The sequence below is a fragment of the Palaemon carinicauda genome, chromosome 29 (genome assembly GCF_036898095.1).
Source record: "Palaemon carinicauda isolate YSFRI2023 chromosome 29, ASM3689809v2, whole genome shotgun sequence".
Classification (NCBI taxonomy): Eukaryota; Metazoa; Arthropoda; class Malacostraca; order Decapoda; family Palaemonidae; genus Palaemon; species Palaemon carinicauda.
The window spans coordinates 93,482,498-93,497,187 of NC_090753.1; the positions used below are offsets into that span (position 1 = coordinate 93,482,498).

General features: G+C 44.3%; 1 protein-coding gene across 5 annotated transcripts in view; it reads left to right on the forward strand.

Annotated features, from left to right (window-relative positions):
- The window catches only part of Ge-1 (Enhancer of mRNA-decapping protein 4 homolog Ge-1), a 131,268-nt gene that overhangs the window by 61,441 nt on the left and 55,137 nt on the right, over window positions 1–14,690 (forward strand). For all 5 annotated transcript variants that reach the window (XM_068352946.1, XM_068352948.1, XM_068352950.1 and 2 more), the window contains 4 exons: window positions 5,395–5,593; window positions 6,737–6,983; window positions 7,252–7,437; window positions 7,694–7,890. In XM_068352946.1, the coding sequence (XP_068209047.1) occupies window positions 5,395–5,593; window positions 6,737–6,983; window positions 7,252–7,437; window positions 7,694–7,890 (829 nt within the window). The remainder of the gene's footprint in view (window positions 1–5,394; window positions 5,594–6,736; window positions 6,984–7,251; window positions 7,438–7,693; window positions 7,891–14,690) is intronic.

Consider the following 14,690-nt stretch of genomic DNA (forward strand, 5'->3'; position numbering starts at 1 on the left):
ATAGGCTTCTGAGACTTATTATTCTATATTTACAGGGTTATTGTTTCGAACAATTAGTTCCGAAGGAACATTGTTAGCTGACGTTAAAGAATGATAGCAACAGCGTAGGCATCTTTTCATTACGTTTACGAACGTTTCAAACCCCGGCCACAGGTAAACAGACATCCGTTTCTGTGTAATGAACACTGGCTAGCCCCTCACATAAAGAGGAGGGGTAAACCAAAGGGGAAATGATCGCCTCTATAACTGTATAATTTGTTCAAGAACATGTTCGCTCTCATTCAAGAAAATATTACAGTTAGTCAACGATCAAAATTCTTTCGGCAATAATGTTGTGATTCGTCGCGCACACATTATTCCCCTAACTGGATTCGTTGCAAACATTTCCTGGAGGCAGAGAATATGCATGCGCTAGCGCAAATGGACAAGTACATACTGTATATGCGTTCAAGCGATCTTTCTGCTAATAATGGCTATATACATCTTGCAATTAAAATTCCGTTCTATTAAGTTGTATATTCATATCCCTTAATGAAATCAGGTTATTCAGTATATTACTTGGCTACTTTCCTGTAACCAGACATACGGTATTTACGTTCTGCCTCCTTATAGGCATTTTTTTCTTTCCCCTGATCGGAAGTCTTAGTCTCCTACAAAGGCTTTGGCTGGAAACTTCTCATAAGCATATCCGTTCCCTAGTAGGGAACATTTAATATAAATGCTAGTTTACCGATCGGAGACTGAGAAGTACGAACGTTTTTTATCCTAAGAAGGAGAAACCTCCGTTACGAACGTTTTTAACGTTCTCCAACTGAGTTCCGGACATGACTTTTATGTCGGACTACGCATGTATGCTTGTCATTCTCACAGTTCGGGGTTACTTATGCTCTTTACCCACCCAACAATAGATTGAAGATACGTCTCAATCCCCTCTTGGGTTTGGTTGGATGGTTCGGTGATTACCGTACCGTCTCTTGTCCGGAAAACGATCTCTATGGAGATTCGCTATTATAACATAAGCTGTACTGATTAACTGGTTTTCCGTTTGGTATCAGTCTTATTCGGCCAACCACACTGGTTTAGTGGCAGTTGGAGGGCGAACAGGCTGTTCCCCTTCATTGCAAGAACGTGCAAATAGTTACACGTCTCGACATCATCTTGAGATGTGTTTATTGGTATGCACTCCCCCCCCTCACTGCTGGACAATCCGCAGATGATGGGTGGCAGACGAGAGCTTCTGCAAAGAGGCCTGTCTTCTCTTCTTCCCTCTGGATCTGATGCTCTCTTTAATGCATCAAAAGAGAGTGGGGGGTATATGCCACACCATTCCAGCCTCGTCCGTTGGCCCGATTCAGAAAGGTACCAGCATTCACCTCTCTTAGAGAACCATCTAGCAGTACGAAGCCTCAGACGGACAGAGGACAATTAGTTGCCCACATCTGCTCGCGTCATTCCTGGTACAGGAATATGCTTGCAAAACCACCCAGATAGTGGGCTCCTAGTGTCTTGGAATCATCTTGTATCCAACAGTCTTAACTTTGTGAGGTCCCTGACTGTGGTTATGCTCGCAGCGGCCCTGATCTTGAGGCTCCCACTCGACCGTTCCCCAGTCCCGGAACTCCAGGCCCTCAAACAAGATGTATTCCGAGATCGGTGGGGCGGCCTAGAGGTGTGCCTTGTTTTTTTCCCCTATTCGGTCTGGTGAAAAAGTCCTCAGCCAAGTCAGGATAAGCAAGATCTTATCAATGACTCCAATAGCTTCGCTATGGCTCCCAGACCTTCTGCAGCCCCTAACGGAGCTCCAATAGCTTCGCTATGGTAACCCGCAGAATGGTTCCCTGACCTTCTACCGCTCCTGACGGAGTTCCGAGGGATCTTCCTCCACGGCACGATCTTCCAAGCAGCCACACGCTAACACTTTCCTAAGCCATACCTTTGCTTCGACTTCACGCCTGGGACGATCCTACACCACCCCTCTCAGCGTCGGTCTTCCAGGCGAAGTGTTCGGTCCTTTGTGACTGATGCTGTGGAAGGGGATTCTCGCCCAGCGATGCCTTCACATGTACAAGTGTGAGATAACTTGTCCCCCGTCGGATCTCAACCTCCTCCTGGGAACGCGGTTCGGGTCCTTCAGTCTCTGAAGGCCCCCCTCTACGAACCTTATGCCCAGCAGCAGATTGCTTCCTTACACGGAAGACAGCCTTTCTACTCACTTGGGCTTTTGACCAAGAGAGTTAGTGTGTTGTATGATCCATCTTCTGATATCTCCTACCGTAGGAGACGGGGAGAAGTAATCCTCAGCGGCTTCCCTGAGTGGATTGCCAAGACTCAAAATCCGAGTGTGCTGTACCCTAGGTGCAGCCCATTTCGAATAAAGTGTCTACGTTCGGTAACCAAAAACCCATCAACTGGGGTTTTTACTCAGTGAGGAATCTGTGGGGTTACCTTAAAAGAACGGTTCCAGCTCGCCCGTGTGTCAGCACTGTTGACCAGCACAGGGAAGGTCAAGAGGAGGACCTCAAGGATTTCCATCCCCTCTGGGATCGGAAGGCAATTGAGGTTACTCTCAATCTAGACTCTCCTCCATCCTAAAACCCAGAGCTCGCAACGTCAGTAGCGTTGCTACGTCCCTGGCGTTTAAGAAACTACACTTTGGTGCAGATACTTTAAGTGGGCATGTGGAAGCGTCAATCGACCCTTTCACGGCCCACTACCTGCAAAGACGTAACCCACAAGAACATGGAGACCTTTTCCATTGGTCCTGTGGTGGTCGCACAACAAATGGTCTAAACACCTCGGTCTCCTTGATGAACAAGTAGCAGAGGCTTTGAGGGCTGAGGCTACCTGGATTAGTCTGGGGTGAATGAGTAAGAATGCCTGGCTCCTTTCTTCCTTTCACCTTCTCCCCTTTCAGGGGAAAATAGCTCCACAAGCCTCAGCATAGCTGACCTCACCTTGCTGCAGGTAAGACCCATTTCCCTTGTGCCTCCTAAGTATAGAAGAATACTTTATGTCACCAATACCTTTTCGAGGAAGGGTATTGGGTAAGTCTTTAAGAACAATAGGTTTTGTACTTAAGTTCCTATGTTAAAGACAAGCCACACTGTTAGTTCCACTCACACACAAGCTTCTGCAGGCCGCTATCAGTGCATTACCTCATATCGGCACTCGATTTTAGCGAGGGTAGGGTCCCTTCTACTATCGATCACAGATCGAAATAGAGAGGACCCCGGGTCATGACTAAAGCCAGTTGGTGAGGACTTCCTCCCTCGTAAGAGTAAGTCACTCTATAGATAGTGGAGGGTTTGTATCTACGTCGGAACAAATAACAAATTCGTAAGTGATTTGTATTTTTCCTAGTATACAAAGCTGGAGCTATTTATACAAATTGGCCCACCACCCTGTCCCCCGAGAAGTCCTGCCATAAAGCAAAGTGGTTTCTCAGCCGAGAGGTGTGAGTGAGCGGGGTAGCCAGTCTACCCCACCCCCCCACCCGCTAACCAGCGGATGGGGTAGTTATCTTTCACTAAAATTATCATGGCTCGTCTTTCAGCTGCGCCAAAAGAATACCCTATAAATAGCTCCAGGTTTTTATACTAGGAAAAATACAAATTACTTAAAAATTTGTTATTTTAGGATCTAGAAACCATGTGTGTCTAAAATTTTGCTTTCAATTTATACAAACACTTAAATTTTACAATACTCAGCTGGTGGTAGGGAAAAAAAACCATGTGCTGTCACTTATCACTTCACCACAAGTTTTAAATTTTCATGCCAGTCTTGTTATGATTTAAACAGGAAGTTCTTTAGAGACATTCTTTTGACTAACTTTAGGTGGTGGCAGTATTTGTGGTGGGGTTTTACTGTAAGGTAAATAAGACTTAGCTTTGTAAGTCTTTCAACTTTCAATTATTATGGTACAAATCATTATATGGCTGAATTCAGGGTAAGAGTCTTGCTTTAGTTTTTTTATTTATATCTTATTACAAAGTTCATTTTTATTAATATCCCTATGGTCATCCACTATCTACCTTCTGGACAATGTGGGAATCGGTACAATGAATGTTTTATGAGTGTTATTGTAACGAATAAAATTTTCAAAATCTATGTGAATATTTACCTGAAGAATTTCGGATTCTACCCTCCTCCCCTTCTAACGGAAATGAAAAATTAAATGTATTCAAGATGGCGACCTCTGGCCATGAAGTTTAGCTGGATTTATTTTTAGTACTGTATGCTAACACTTATAGAAGGGGTAGTCGGGAAAATTCACTACTGATTCGCTATTTTTAGAGTTGTTTACCAAGCTGTGCTTGCAAAATGTATAATAAAGTACAGTGAATGTTGAGTAAGTATTGAAGTAATTAATTTTATTTTAGATATTTTATTTATATTCAGAATTGAGTAACTGAACCAGTGAAAGCAAATAAAGATGAATGAATTTGCATGCTGGAGTGGACCCATGACAATGTACAGTTAGCATGTTTTTACTTAATGAATGACGTTATATCCTTAGTTTAAATGCATTTTGTCAGATTTATTTTGTATTCACTGCACTACAGTATTATTGAGGTTTATGTGAGAAAATTATTTTAAGTCATTGTGAATATGTTGTAGTGTACTGTATAGCATTTGTTCTAGTGTTGCATAGTATTGAATTCAAACACTAATGTCTGACCTATTTGTTTCCCCATAGAATAAATAAAATCTGTGTAGACTTTTATGTTAGAAAATCTTGAAGAACTGATGAATTTGCTTATAATTTTGTTGGTTTTTACTACCTTTGGGGCACTATGTGTGCTATGTTTATTGTCATCAGAATCACTTGTGTGAAGTATCCTCCACAAAGATTAAAATGGAGACCCTCATCTTGATTTCATTCAACACCATTGCTAGTTCTCACAGTATATTATATTCTCTGATGTCATTTCTTGAGGTACCTAATGATTTAAAAAAAACTTTTACGAGAAGCTTGGGCCTGGGTATTCCGAGTACCAATGAAGTGCAAAACAGAAATTTACAATGATATTACTGTAATGGAATTAGAAATTAGTTAATCAAGTAATCCGATTGGACTGGTGGACTGTGGAACAATTTGGAATAAGGTTTATCCAAGGCTCTTAGTGGGAAAATTATGCATCCTTGTTGGTGGTAGTGCTATATATAAGGCCCCTGGTATAAGGAGCTAAGCATTTACTTGTTGGTCAAGGAGTATGGAAAAGAATATTTTCTTTGTGGACAAGTTTTAAAGGTGCTTTTGTCACATTATCAGAACTTGAATTGTCTTGAATATCTCGCATAGGCATTTTCTAATCCTCCCTTTTTCCCATCTATGATTATTTCCTTTACATATTCTTATGCAAGTGAGTAAAGCAAATTCACCTTTCTTTCCAGAGTACAATTTTGGAAATATGCTGTGACAGGTGCGAACAACAACTCGGAGCTCAAGGTCTGGTCGTGCGAGTCTTGGCAGTGCCATCAGACGCTCAGGTTTATTCCAGCTCAGAGAGAAGCGCCACCGCCGTCATTTGCGTTCAAGGCGGCAATGGATCCGTCGGCCAATTTTTTGTTGCTCTCCGACATACATCGAAGGGTAAGTCATCAGCTGCTGAATTATGTGGCTGAAGAGATATTTGCTCTAGTCATGACCTTCCTTTTTATTTTTTGTACAATCACATCGGCTGCTTGAATTGTGTGGCTAAGCAGACCTTTTATCTGTTCAAAGCCTTCGTTATTACGATACGTAGGTCTATAATTATGTCATTTGTATCCTTGGGAAATTGGCTTCAGTTGTAGCTAACTTGGGAATGTTTTTTATGTTGAACAGGTTGGCGAAAGTCTGTAGTCATTGTTTATATTTGATAAATCTATTTTAATGATGTTACTGATCCTGAGATATTGTGTATACTCCAAGCAATACTTCTCATATATTTTATTTAAATCCTTTCCTCACTAGGGTATTTCTCCATGGAGCCCTTGGGCTTATAGCATCTTGCTTTTCTGACTAGGGTTTTAGCCTGCTAGTAATATTATTGTTATTATTACTAGCTAAGCTACAACCCTTTTTGGAAAAGCAGGAGGCTATAAGCGCAAGGGCTCCGACAGGGAAAAATAGCCCAGCGAGGAAAGGAAATAAGGAAATAAATAAACAATATAAGAAGTAATGAAAATTAAAATAAAATACTTTAAAAGTGTTAACAACATTACATCATAATTAATTTATAAACTAAAAAAGGACTTATGCAAGCCTGTTCAACATAAAAAAGTTTGCTGCGAGTTTGAACTTTTGTCGTTCTACTGATTCAACTACCCGATTAGGAAGATCAGTACACAACTTGGGCACAGCTGGAATAAAACTGGGTAGTATTGAGCCTCATGATGGAGAAGGCCTGACTATTAGAATTAACTGCATACCTAGTATTGTGAACAGGATAGAATAATAATAACAGGATATATATAATAATAATAATAATAATAATGATAATAATAATAATAATAATGATAATAATAATAATAATAATGATAATAATAATGATAATAATTTGATGCAATACACTGAAAGGTAAAATCAAAATAATCAAAGAACATTTAGATCTGGCCATAAGCCAAAGATAAAGTAGTCAATGCCCATTTGGTACATTTGGTTTAATGATTTTGTTGGAAGTTTCCATAAATTCGTGAAGAATCCTATAGTTAAATCACACGAGTTTTTATTGATATGGACGTCATTTTACAGGTGATGTACGTGATTGCCATAAGCCAAGATGGTAGCAGCAGTGTTGGAGGCGTCAGCAGTGGCCTGAGAGCAAGCCCGAGCATCAAGAACGGCAGCGGAAGCAGCAGCGGTAGTGCCCGCATGGTGTCTATCACTGAGTTGCCGGTGCAGTATCCTGCTCTCTCTTTGGCGGTCACTGACGCGGCGTGGAAACCTTACAAGCGCTGGAAACACGATCATGCTCATGACCATGCTCATAATATACATGGTAAGTTGGTCATAAGAATTGAGATTCACCCTTGATTAATTTTGTGAACTGAAAGTCATGCCAGTATCACTTGTCAGTCATGTTTAAATCACTTAGAATTACAATTTATGAAATAAGAACTTTTTAAATTTTTTAGAATATATTTCAGAAGCATTGAACTAAATAATTATTGGAGTCTAGCAATGCATACATGTAGTCACCTGATTATGGCTATATATGTGAATTTTCATTTATTTACTCTACGAATATTTATTCTTTCTGTTTGCAGACGATGGAGAGGATGATGATGGTGATAGCTTTGATGTAGTGGGAGGCGTTGTGGTCCGTTGTGTTTTGATCAACACCAAGTCTCTCCAAGAAGCTACCCTGCGCTTCCAGCCTGCATTGGCAGTTACTGCTCCTCCACCGAGCAGCACTGGATCATTGGATTTGAGTGTATCCCAGGATTCTATAGGTAATCTGTGACTAAGATGTGCCAGGATAAGAAAAGTTTTTCTGATCAGTTATTCATGTGTGGGACACGTATTAGATTTCCCTCCCTTTCAGTCCCTCAACAAAGAGTTTATCACTTGAGCGCCATGCCCTTCTTATCGATAGTTTTACGTAGCTCACCTTATCAAAATTACTGTCAGAACTAGGAATTTATATTCTTTTTATTACGAGCCTTGAACATTTCATAATAGTTTATACATATTTTCTTCTTTCTGCAGTAATTCGTGATGGATTATCAGATCTGAGCTTGACCTTGAATTCATCAGTGTCAGAGGGAAGTGGAACTGTCAACAATTCCACCAGTGGAGTAGAAAATCAACCGCCGCCACCACCACCTCCAGATGCCTTGACATCCCCGCAGAATTCGGCTTTGCCGTCGCAACGAACTGCTCTCACCACTCCACCTGCTACACAGGTTGGGAACTGTAACAGAAGGCTCGAGATGAGTTTTTGGTTACTTTTTCAGTAGTGAAAGAATTGTTTATCACCGAGAGAATACAGACTTTCTTCCTTCCAACATGAGGGATGAAGGTTTGCAAATCCAGATTATCTGTAAAATTTACAGTCTTATTTATCTTCATTTCAGGAAAAGAACATATTTAAGGAGATATGATAGTAATCTTATTTTGTTCCAACACAGAGACTTACCTCGAACTACTTTCTTAGGAGTTACCTGGAATCTCCTCTCAACCGACCAGAGTTTTGTGTAGTCTACCCTACTTCCGTTTTCTATGGAGGACTGACCCAGGAGTAAGGAGAACGTGCCCTGAGGGTAGTCCTGAGCTAGGTCGGCGTTAGCTTGGGTCTCGCTCGTCAGTAAGTTCTCTGGTCGCGTCGTGATACCATCACGCCGCTCTCATTCTCTTGCGACCCTCTATGTCCCGACTTGTGTGTCCCACGTGGTTACCGCGTGGTATCTCTGTACTTTTTCCCTTGTGTTCGTGCATGTTCACTCCTTTCCCTTGTGTTTCCCAAGTGAATTCCTTGTTTATTCCCTTCGTGCCTGTGTCTTGTGGTTGTGTTGTGATGGAGCAGATCCGCCGTTGTCCTGGGCCTAGAGCCGGGAAGTCATGTGGAGCGTTCCTTTCCAAGCCAGAAGTGGATCTGCATTCCCTTTGCTCTTCCTGTAGAGGCAGTGTGTGTTCGCCGACAGACACGTGCGATGAGTGTGTTGGCTGGGATGAAATCCAGTGGGTGCGTTATAGCACGAAAACGTCGCCAATTGTTGTGTAGTACTTTGGTAGGAAGTCCTATTAACCTTAATAATTACCTGGAACATAGATGAACAATTGTTAGTAATTATTTCTCAGCTGATCCCATCTCTTGTCGTCAATTTTTCTGTATGGGATTTAATAAGACGTTGGTATTCTTAAAATACACCTTTAATGAAATATGTGACTACATGGCTCTTTGACAGCTGACTCCTAAGTGTGTGTGGAGCATCATACACAATCTGACAAAACCAAAACATTTCTAAACAAAAGAGCATCGCTCTGAAAAGACTTAAATCCTACTCCAGTACAAAACTATAGAGAATCACATCCTATCTCTGAGGTAATCAACAAATGTTTGAATCCTAATACCAAAACAAATCATTACACTTATGTACAAAGCATAACATGTTTTATTCATGCAATATGATGCAATGTTGCGCAATACCTGTAACACTTGAAATAATATAGTACATTATTACAACAATACATAAGTCTCCTCCCCCTTAACTTGACATTGTAAAAATCTTCATAAATCTAATCTCTCAGGGGGCTCTCCTCTGTTAATCCTATTAGGAAGCATTTTAACCTCATCTTGTACTGGTACATGAATTGATTCTGAATCTACATTGGATGTTGGACCATCTTGGTTAATATTTGACTCATTTGATCTAACTACTTCTTTAAGTTTCTCATCTCTAACATTCACATGCTCTACTGTCTTTCTGTTTAACGGCTGTAATTGATCAACATGACGTTTTACAACATTATCACCAACACGAACATCATAATGTAAATTTCCTATCTCTCTTACAATCTCTCCTGGTACCCACTTCTCTGGAGTGTTGTAAGATCTTACCATGACATCAGACAAGGGTAAAAAAGTCTTACATTAGGAAGCTTTACTACTTGTTTATACCCTTTATCTTCTAAATAACTTTGCAAACTTGGATACAACAAATCTAACTTACACCTTATCCTCCCTGTAGCTAGGGATCTAGTCCTGGGACGGGCCTGCGTGGATAAGATTGTGGCGGGCAATGCCGAGGCTCCCAAGTCACAGAGCTCCTCAAAGTTACTACAGGGACTCAGGTCCCAGAGTAAGTTTTATGTCCCTGAAGGGCAGCGACCGGGAGCCTGCAAGGTAGAGCCTTCCCTGGAAGTCCTCGGTCAGGGTGCCCCAGAAGACAGAGCCTCATCAGCCCCGATTTGTTTTTCACAGTCGGAGGCTGCGATGATGGAAGAAATGTCGAAAGACTTAGTACACGTCGCCTCCTGGTTGGACTGGTGGGCCTCCACGCTGGTAGGGGTGCCTCCTGGTTGGACTGGTGGGCCTCCACGCTGGTAGGGGTGCAGGCCACCTATGACTTGACGGACCCGGAGAAACAAGACCTCCTGAAGGAACTTATCATCTCCGGGGGCAAGACTTTGAAGTTCTTGACCTATCAGTCTCTTGCCCTATCAGCGAACTGGGTACTTCGAAAACGGGATACTATCTTGGCGAAGCTTTCCCGGAAGATCCCGGACAGAGAGGCAAGGGCTTTGAGGAGCCTACCTGTGTGGGGTGACTCCCTGTTCCCGTTAAAATAGCTGGAGGAGCTAATGGAGAAGGTCTCAAAACGGAAGGAGGTGAGCACTCCCAGACCTCAACCCGTGAGGAGACCCGCCTACAAGAGGTCAACATCAGATGGGCCCGCTACTTCTCATGCCTCTCCTAGCCTGACGAGGAGAGACGCCCCATCTTCCTCTTGGGCTCCAACACCACAGCCCCCCGTAGAGGAGCCCCAGCAGCGTCTGCCTCTTTTAGGACGGCTTATTCAGCGTCCAGGAGAGGACGTTCAGGCCGCTCCTCCAGGAGGAGATGGAGTGGGAGGCCCCCTACTCCTGCCCAAGCCTCAGGTTGGGGGATGCCTCAGACGAAATTGGCAAGCATGGAGGGCTCACGGTGCGGAGCCCTGGACAGTATCCGTACTGAAAGAAGGGTACAGACTCCCGTTCTTAACGGAACCTCCACCTTTGATTCTGGCCAGCCTGACGGAGTGGCTGGCACCCAAGGACCCGTTGAAGAGGGCGGCCCTTCAGGAAGAAGTGGCCACGATGGTGGAGAAAGGTGCCATGGAAGAGGTCCTACATCCGGGACCAGGCTTCTACAGCCGACTATTTCTGGTAGAAAAGGCGACAGGGGGATGGAGACCAGTGATAGACCTGTCAGCCCTCAACAAGTTTGTTTGCAAGACGGACTTCAAAATGGACACTCCGAAGTCGGTCTTGCAGTCCTTGAGGGAAAAGGACTACATGATGACCATAGACCTCAAGGACGCATACTTTCAAATCCCGGTCCACCCCTCAAGCAGAAAGTTTCTCCGGGTGATGTGGGGTGCCCAGATCCTGCAATTCAAGACCCTCTGCTTCGGTTTGTCAACAGCTCCCCAGGTATTCACGAGAGTCTTCACGACAGTTTCGGTGTGGGCTCACGAGCGGGGTATTCGCCTCATTCGGTACCTGGACGACTGGTTGCTCCTTTCTTCCTCGGAGGACGTTTTGAGGGAGCAAGGTGTAAAGCTGCTTCAATTCTGCAAGGATCTGGGTATCATGATCAACCGAGAAAAATCGAACCTGTCGCCCTCCACCAGGATGACCTACTTGGGGATGACACTGGACTCCCAACTAGTGAAGGCCTTTCCGTCAGAGGACCGTGTGAACAACCTAGTAAGGATCCTTCTGCCTTTCCTTTCGGGACAACCCAGGAGAGCCAAGGACTGGCAGAGGCTGATAGGTCATCTAGTGTCGTTAGAGAAACTCGTTCCCCAAGGGAGGCTCAGGCTCAGGAGCATCCAATGGAACCAGAAGGGTTGCTGGAACCAACTAGACTCGCCCCAAAAATTAATCCCCGTCCTGCCAGACACAATACCCTCCCTGGAGTGGTGGCAGTGCCGGTCGAATACGCTCAAGGGGATGCCCTTCGCAACCGAGCCTCCCGAGATGCTCCTGTTCACAGACGCCTCCAACGACGGGTGGGGAGCACATCTCAACGAGACGGCGAGAGGAACCTGGACGGACGGGGAGAAAAGGCTACACATCAATGTCCTGGAGCTGAAGGCAGTCCAAAAAGCTTGCCTGCAGTTCATCGATCTTCTAAGGGGAAACACGGTGGCGTTGATGTGCGACAACGCCACAGTAGTCGCGTACATAAAGAAACAAGGAGGCCTAAGGTCAAAGGAGTTGTGCGATCTCACTCTAGAGATCCTGGATTGGGCAGAGTCGAACCAGATAGTGATTTCGGCATGGTTCATCCCAGGCAAGAAGAAAGTTCTAGCCGACGGTCTCAGCAGTCCTGGGAACAGAGTGGTCCCTCCTCCCAGAAGTAGCCAGGCTCATCATTCAAAGGTGGGGATCCCCAGTGATGGACCTCTTTGCAACCAGTCTGAACACACAACTTCCAGTGTTTTGTTCTCCTGTCCCAGACCCAAAGGCGGCCTTGGAAGATGCCTTTCACCACAAATGGGACAACCTCGACGTGTACGCTTTTCCCCCCTTCACATTGATCAGGCAAGTGCTCAACAGAGTAAGGGCGGCCCGAAACTTAAAGATGAATTTGGTAGCGCCCTTGTGGCTGGAGAGGGAGTGGTTCGCGGATCTAAAAGACCTGGCATGTCTTCCTCCGTGGCCGCTACCCGACAGGCCAGATCTTCTACAACAGCCGCACTTTCTCAGGTTCCACGACAACCCGCTGTCTCTACGTCTTCACGCCTTGAGACTATCGAGCGGCTCCTGAGGAAAGAGGGATATTCGTCAGGAACTGCAGAGAAGATGTCGCGTTATCTGAGATGGTCTTCGGCGGCGGTCTACCAAGCGAAATGGGCCGCTTTTACGAAATGGTGTGCTTCAAAGAACATCAAGCCCCTCAAAGCTTCGGTCCCAGATATCGCAGATTTTCTAGTACATCTCAGAGACGAAGTGGGCATGTCTATTCCAGCTATAAAAGGGGTACGTGCAGCCCTGGGTCAAGTCTTCCTGCTGAAGGGCATCGACCTGGGCACCTCTAGACACATCTCTATGCTCATCAGGAGCTTTGAGCAAGCCTGCCCTCCTCAGACCGCTAGGGTGCCTCAGTGGGACTTGGCAAGGGTTTTGAAAATGTTAAGTAGACCCCCGTTCGAACCACTGAAGGATATAGTAGACATGGATCTCACTCTCAAGACGGTCTTCTTGTTGGCCTTGGCCTCTGCGAGGAGAGTGGGAGAGATCCATGGGCTGTCTTACGACGTCTCTCATTCGAAAGGGTGGAGAGAAATCTCCCTCAAGTTCGTCCCTTCTTTCGTGGCGAAGACTCAGAATCCAGCAGTCTGGGATCCAAAGTTCGAGGGATTCTCAATGCCAGCCATCCCTAAGACAGGGAATCCAGAGGATTTGAAGTTGTGCCCCGTCCGGACCATTAGAAAGTACCTTGAGAGGACTGCACACCTCCGGCCGGGTATCAAAAGCCTTTTCGTCTCTACGGGTGCTACGAAGAAGCAGGTATCGAAGAATACCATCTCCTTTTGGTTGAGACAAGTTATTGTCAGGGCCTATAATGAGGAGGGACTGACCCTGCCAGGTACTCCTAGGCCACATGACATTAGGGGCCTAAGCACTTCTTTAGCCTTTGAGAAGAACATAGCAGTGGGCCAGATCCTTCGAGCGGGCACCTGGTCGAATCAGTCGACCTTCACTGCCCATTATCTCAAGGATTACTCGAGAAGATCTGTAGACGGGTTTTCTATTGGAACAGTCATCTCCGCGCTCCAAGCGATTTAACGGTGAAGCCCCAGGTACAATCGTGGATAGGAAAACCAAGAGACACAGGTTCGTTCCTTTTCACCCTAGTCCCCGTTTTCCTATCCCTGATCGGAGATAACCACACACATAAACCAATGAAGACACGTCTCTGCAGCTTCGTCACAGGACTCAGCATCATGGAATTTTTTTAAAGGGTGAGTACTTAGACACTAACATGAGCTCTTTGTGTAGTTTGCCCTACTTTTCGTTTTTCACGTTTTTATATAACCTAGTTCACATCTAGGTTACGTGACGTCCGCTTAGCTGGGTCTGAAGTTCAGGAAGACACTCCCACCTCCCAAAGTGTAAGTCTCCTAAGAAAGTAGTTCGAGGTAAGTCTCTGTGTTGGAACAAATCAAAAATTTTAAGTAATTTTTATTTTTCCTAACATACTTACTGAGAACTACTTTCGGGTAATGGCCCTCCCTACCTTCCCCGAGTGCCTTTCTGACTTTGAAGAGCCTTTTGTACCATCCTAGGAACTTACTGACGAGCGAGACCCAAGCTAACGCCGACCTAGCTCAGGACTACCCTCAGGGCACGTTCTCCTTACTCCTGGGTCAGTCCTCCATAGAAAACGGAAGTAGGGTAGACTACACAAAACTCTGGTCGGTTGAGAGGAGATTCCAGGTAACTCCTAAGAAAGTAGTTCTCGGTGAGTATGTTAGGAAAAATAAAAATTACTTAAAATTTTTGATATTTAAATGTGATTGTATATAGAAATTTACTCATTACATGGGCCTTGATAATTCTTTTCAGACCGTAGTTTACACAAATATACAGTTGCTGTATAGTTATGAGACATCAGGAAAAGAACATGATATTTAAAGAGATTTAGCTGTAATTTTGTTATTTAGATGGTTTGGTATATAGAAATTTACTCATTACATGGACCTTGATAATTCTTTTCAAAACATGCAAGTTACATGAATACACAAGCACAGTTATGAAGACACGTGTATTTACATTGCCTACAGTCTCTTTGCCTGGTACATACATATACCAAGGCACTTCCCCCAATTTTGGGGCGTAGCCGACATCAACAAATGAAACAAAACAAAAAGGGGACCTCTACTCTCTACATTCCTCCCAGCCTGACAAGGGACTCAACCGAGTTCAGCTGGTACTGCTAGGGTGCCACAGCCCACCTTCCCCCGTTATCCACCACAGTTGAAGCTTCATAATG